General features: G+C 39.2%; 1 protein-coding gene across 1 annotated transcript in view; it reads right to left on the reverse strand.

Annotated features, from left to right (window-relative positions):
* Fam91a1 (family with sequence similarity 91, member A1) overlaps positions 1–6,394 on the reverse strand; it is a gene marked incomplete at its 5' end in the record, with an annotated part of 47,810 nt that extends 41,416 nt beyond the window's left edge. Inside the window, 2 exons of the mRNA XM_013032204.1 lie at positions 593–677; positions 6,329–6,394. Of these exons, the coding sequence (XP_012887658.1) occupies positions 593–677; positions 6,329–6,394 (151 nt within the window). The remainder of the gene's footprint in view (positions 1–592; positions 678–6,328) is intronic.
* Positions 6,395–6,399: the final 5 nt, after the last annotated feature.

Below are 6,399 nucleotides of genomic sequence, written 5' to 3' on the forward strand. Positions count from 1 at the left end.
CCAAAAAAAAAAAAAAAAAAAGTTTGTCAACCAATGGCTAGGTGCAGGGGCATGCACCTGTTATCCACAGTGATGTGAGATATTCAATCAGGAATGAAACCCAGGCTTGCCCAGGCACAAATCAAGCCCCTATGTTGAAAATACAATGCAACAGGCTGATAGACAGACTCAAGTAGTAGAGTCTCCCTAACAAACACAGCTCAAGGTCCTGAGTTCACTCACTAGCACTCAAAAATAGGGAGGGGGATAGGGAGAGGAGGAAATGACTAAGAACTAATGTACCTTTTATTTTCTAGCCTATGTTCCTACCTTCAGATAAAAAGAGGAGACTGGATTACAATTAATATTCTATAGAGAAAACAAATCTATTAACGATTCTCTAAAGAAGTAATTTTCTTAAGAATTAAAAAGAAACACCAACTTGTAAGTATAAATTACTGTTTGACAGAATAGGCCAGTAAAGAGTTTAATCTTAAAGTCTATAATGGAATAATTTCAGTACTGTGAAATATACAATGAAAAGACAAGAGGGGTTTATAAGGATGACAACTAATCAACAATGTCCACTCCAATATGAAATACCTCTGCTTACCTAGGTTACTTCTATAGCGTAACTGATTGCGGATGCTGTATAAGACAACCTGCTTTTCATACTCCCTCTGTGAATTTCCAAGGCACTAAAAGAAATTATAGACATTAAATAGCTTCCAAAATGAACAACAGTACTCTTCCCATAAAAGTTCAAAACTATGACCCCTAATTTTGCATGGCACCTCTAATTTTCAGAACTGAATAAAGAATATTTTCTTAAACTTTATTATAAACTTTCCAGCTGTAATATGAAAACAAAAATTTAACATGCTTCTTTGCATTGTGACTTTCAAAAATAAATCACTAAATTTACCCAAAGGGTTTTTTGTTGTTTGTTTTGCTGTTATTGTTATTGTTGTTGTTTTGCTGCTTTGTCACTGTTATTGTTGGGGAGCGGGGGTGGGGGGTGGGGGGAGGATTGCAGTGCTGGAGATCAAACCCATGGCCTTATGTATGTTAAGTCAGAAGTCTACCACTGAGCTACATCCCTATGAAAACGCCAAAGTAGAGCACAGGCCCTTAGTTTAAGCCCCTATACCAGCACAAAAAATAAATAAATAAATAAATAAAATGTTGTCCAAAAAGCAATGTACTCTATACCCAATTTATATAACTGTAACCCCTCTGCCCCCTTAGAAGAACAATAAAAATAAATAATGTTGTTTCCTTGTAGCTTCACTAGAAGACATTTAGACAAATTTTGGAATTCTGGTATATGGCTATACTTTTGGTATCCAGGGAGCGTTAGTTCTATCATTCCAAGGATACCAAAACCTAGGCATGCTCAAGTCCCTTACATAAAATGGTATATTTGCACATAGCCTAGACATCCTCCTGAATGTTCTAATTCATGTCTAGATTATTTATAATACCTATAATACAAGGTAAGTGAAATGTAAATAGCTTTTATATTTTACTGATTAGGAAATCACAGTAAGTAAAATTTCTATTTTTGTTCATAACAGATCTACTTCTTTTGTTGCATATTTTATCAGCAGTTGGTTCAATCTACATGAAGGACCAACCCTATTTTTAACTAAGCCAACACTTTCTAGCTGTGCACTCAAGAATTCTAAGTTCAAAGTTGGAGTTCTCAAGAAAGCAAAGAATAAGCCAATATAACATACATATGTAACCATAAAGTTAATTTAATATAAGACTGTTTTCACTTTTCTAATTACTAAATGTGGGCTTTCCAACACACCATAAAGTTAAACTTGACATCTTTAATAGCAGAAATATCAGAGGATTTAGTTCACTATATTTCCTATAGGGTTTTGAAAGCCAAAGTCAATATCCACACACATATATTTTACTTCAAGCCATCTTCATAGCAAGTCAGATGAAAGTACATTTAAACATGGCCCATAACTGGACACAAATGGTAAAACATGATGTGAGAGAACTAAGTATCTTTTTTCCAGTTAAAGAGAACTCACTAATGCCAGAATGATTATATGCTTATACCATTACTATCTGTTTTAACATACTAACTAGTTAAGAGTAATTAATTGTTGAAAAACTACTCTGCCTTTCTCCACATTAGCAGCAAACCTAGAGTCAGAACTGAAGGTATTTAGGGGACTGAAATTAAGGAATCATCTGTCAAATTTTTAAACGTTTTCTGTAGCTTTACTGTCAAAGCAGGAAACACACACAGACACACACAGACACACATACAGACACACAGACACACACACACACACACACACACAGCAAGCAATGCTAAAGCCTTTAGCAAATTCCAAACTGGAGATTTTGCTATTCTTCTTGAAAATCCTTACTTAATAGTTTTCTCTCTTTCAACTTCTATTACTAGTTAAGTCCAAAACAAAAAGTATAAATCAAGCCACTCACACATAAGGGTCTATTGTTTATTTGTAAGCCTCATTAGAGGACATAAACTCTATTAAACATTAAACACCAATAAGTACTCACTGGCCCTAACTAAGCAATGTATGGCTGGCACACAAATACCTAATTCCACAGTAAAGGTTAACTTTTAGAGGTTAACTTTACTCTTCCCTAAACAAATATGTAAGTGAAATGTCTGCCCTGGGTGACAACTGCCTGTAATCCCACATATTTGGAGGCAGAGATGAGAAGATAATAGTTCAAGGAAGGAGGAAGGCGGAAGGAGGGGAGGAGATGGGAAAGGGAAACAAAGGAGGAGGCAACAATGCTTGATAAGAAATGTACTCATTACCTTGCCCATGTAATTGTAACCCCTCTGTACGGTATTTTCACAATAAAAAAAAAAATAGTTCAAGGCAGCTTAAGCAAAAGTAAGTGAGACTCTATTTCAAAAACAGAAAGTTAGAGGGAAGAGGTGACACTGTTTAAAAATATATATATGCTTACTTCCTGATTTATGTAACGTAACCCCTCTGTACATCACCTTTACAATAAAAATAATAAAAACACCCCGCCCCACCCCCCAGAAAAAATAGATAAAAAAATAAAAATAATAATAATAATAATAAAAACAAAACCACAAAGCCAGGGGAAGTAATGCACACTTGCAGTCCCAAAGCAAAGGTAAGAGGACTGAGGTTCAAGGTCAGGGCAGGAAAAAGCAACAGGCAATATCTCATGCTAAAAGCAAAAGGACTGGGAACCTGGCTCAAGTAGTAAGTCAGTCCCCAGGGGTCTGGCTTCAAAAATAATCTTTGTTCAGAGACTTCCCCTCTGATACTTCCCCAAATCTGTTTCCATTTTAAAACATTGATGCTACTACAGGTTCAACTTTAACCCAAAAAGAAAAGGAGAAAATGGCATTTTGCTCTAAGTCAATGGTGGGTCTGCAAAAATACTGACCAAGTCTGACCCACTAAGTTGGGCTGCATATAAAAGGATCATACAGATGAAAGAATGGCATGGGAACAAGGCACCAGCCATAGAGCATCCATTGTGCAGATGATCCTAAAGTACAGTGACTATAAAACCACTGCACCTAACAACCCCAATCCCAACACGCAGTTTCTACAGTGTATTCCTCCCCTACAAAACCCACACATTTAAAAAACCTATCCTTCCTAGATTACACAAACTCACTGCAAGATTCCTCTTCAAATAAAAGTACAATCTGTTTTGAACAATGAATACAAGGTATGGGTAAACTAGAAAAAAAAATATTCCTACCTACAACATTTTAATGTATAAAGCCTAGTGTGACCCAGATCACATTTTATAAAAATTCCATTTCATCCATATAAAAAGAATTGGCTTGAAATACATGTTTTTAAAACATGAATCTCCCTCCTCCAGCTTTCTGAACTGGAAATGAGTCATTTCCAAAGTAAGCCCATCAAAATTTACTGGAAATCCTATAGAGTACTTGGTATCTATAGAATTTGCCTTCTGAATATTCTCCCACTTTTAAAATAAGCTTTAGCTGCCCAGGAATGTCCATTAGACAAATCCTTACTACAATCCAACTACTTATAGGCTCTTGGAGTACAAAGGTGTAACAAGGAATAAAACCAGAAATCACACTATCGTGGGCTGAGAGCTGAGGCCAGCAAACTGTGCTGTGCAGGGCATTGCAAACAGACCCAAAGGAGGACAGGATGATTCTAGGATCAGGAGGTCAGGAACACCTCCCAGGACTGAACATTGGAGATGCAAAAAAAAGCTAAAATAGAAAGGAGACAGTTGGTGATAGGCCTGGATTTGCATTTTAGAAGCTTCAACTGAGCGCAGTGTGGAGAATAGATGGGAAGGTCCTATTCTGAGGATAAGGGACCAGAAAGAAAGTTGATGTAGTGATCTAAGATGGAGCTTGACCTCAGAAAGAACTGGGAAGGCTAAAGGTTATGCATGTAAACTTGTACAGATGGGTTGTATGTATGCTAAACAAAAAAGTGACCACACACACAAAATCAGTTCAATTTCATTTGGACCTAATTTTAATCCTGATCTGTGATTATTTTTAATAACTGAAGTTTCAGAAAGCCTTTTTCCAGCACAAATTAAAATGAATTATTTGTGGTAGGCATAGTCTAGTCATTCATCTTTGTTTCACTGTGCTCCACTCGTTTGGTAAAGAGGAAAAGTGGAAATACAGAAAAGGAGGTTGCTGTTTCCAGCTGTCTTCAGATATACCACAGAACTCTAAAGAACAAAATTGTCCACTAAAGCTTCATTCAAACTTCACAAGAAAAACTTGTTCCTTCAATATTAGAACTTTGTTTTCCCAGTTTCAGACCAATGCCACACAGTCAGCCATTAATACTCAAGAATACTAGAAATGTATTATTTCCCTATCTTAGGTTCTGCTGTCTTACAGTGAAAAGCATTTTCTTTGCCAAGTCATGTTACCACTCTTAAATTATGCATTCGATTATGGTGGAGAAAATCAAAATATGCTACAAGAATTATTTTTATATTATTTTTATTATCTTCCAATAGTTGTACAAAGGGGTTTTGATTTAACATATCCATTTACATCCACAATGCAGCTTGATCAGTGTCATGTCTTCCATCATTCTCTCCCCCATCAATCTCATTCCTATTCATCTCCTAAAGTTTCCTAGTTCAAAGGTCACACCTGTACATTGAGTATGGTACCTGTATTCATCCACCATTGCTCTATCTGTTCCTCCACCCAGTTCTCTTTAGCTCCCACGCACCTCAGACATGTTTCACCTTCTTGGTATTTACTTTATTAAATACAATGATCCTAATACTATCACTACCACCACCCCAAGCTTTCCAGTACCACTTGCTCGGCACCAACGGAAAACAGAATGGTGGAAAACAGAATTTTACTCTTAACCAAGTAGAATAGATGGATATGGAAGAGAAACAATGCCTCATGTACCACATTATCACTACCTTTTTAAGGTTCAACACCACCTGCCACGTTACAAATTCATTCATTTTATATTAGGGTCTATCTTTGCTAAAATGTAAGCTCCATGAAGGCAGGTCTTTGTCTTGACTGCCGAAAATCGCCAACTAGTTGTGCAATATCTGCTAAAAACAGCTAAGTAAAACTACCACTCAAAAACTGGAGCTAATTAACCTTCAAAAATCTCAGGTCACTCTCCTGTTGATGCATCCCTAGCAAACCCAGCTTGTCCGGAGGACAAAGTCTAGCAAAACAAAGCACACAGTCCCTTCAAAATCAGGCCCTGACTGCTTTCCCTGTCTGATCTGATACCACTCCATAGGCACTCAACAGACCCACCTCCAAATTCATCAACACACATACAACTCCAAACTTTTGATGAGATGCAGTTGCTGGTTACTCTGGAGCCTTGAAATGGCATTCCCTCTCCCGGGAAGTCTTTATTCCTTTTTACATCAGCTAAATGCTTCCTGGTCCTCCAAGACCCAACTGACCTGCCTCCCTCAACTATGCTTGCTCCCGCATAGACTACCACGACGGTACGTCGGTGAGGTGCGTCACCCCGTGTGGCATTCCTTCACGTCCCGTTTCCCATCATCCTGAAGTTCTGGAGGTCAAGCACTTCGTCTGAGAACCTCGCTGCCGCGGGCGCCCGGCCGGTGCCGGCTGCGGGCGCCCGGCGCGTCACGCCGGTGGACACCGTTCCATCTCATTTAACCACCGCCCGTCGTGCGCCGGGGGACCGCGAGCGTCCCCTCCTCGTCCCTGAGCTACGAGTCGGTTTCCTAAAGCCCCGGACCCGGAAGGGAGGAGTGGGAACAAGTGACGGCGGGGCGGGGCGGGGCGCGAGCCTCCAGGGGGCTGGGCCCCCGGCGCGGGTCGTACCTGCCTCACGTTGGCCGGCAGCTTGCTCCAGGGGTAGTTGTGCCGGATATGGAACTCCACGTCTATGTTCA

This window comes from Dipodomys ordii, unplaced genomic scaffold (assembly GCF_000151885.1).
Source record: "Dipodomys ordii isolate 6190 unplaced genomic scaffold, Dord_2.0 Scaffold151, whole genome shotgun sequence".
Lineage (NCBI taxonomy): Eukaryota > Metazoa > Chordata > Mammalia > Rodentia > Heteromyidae > Dipodomys > Dipodomys ordii.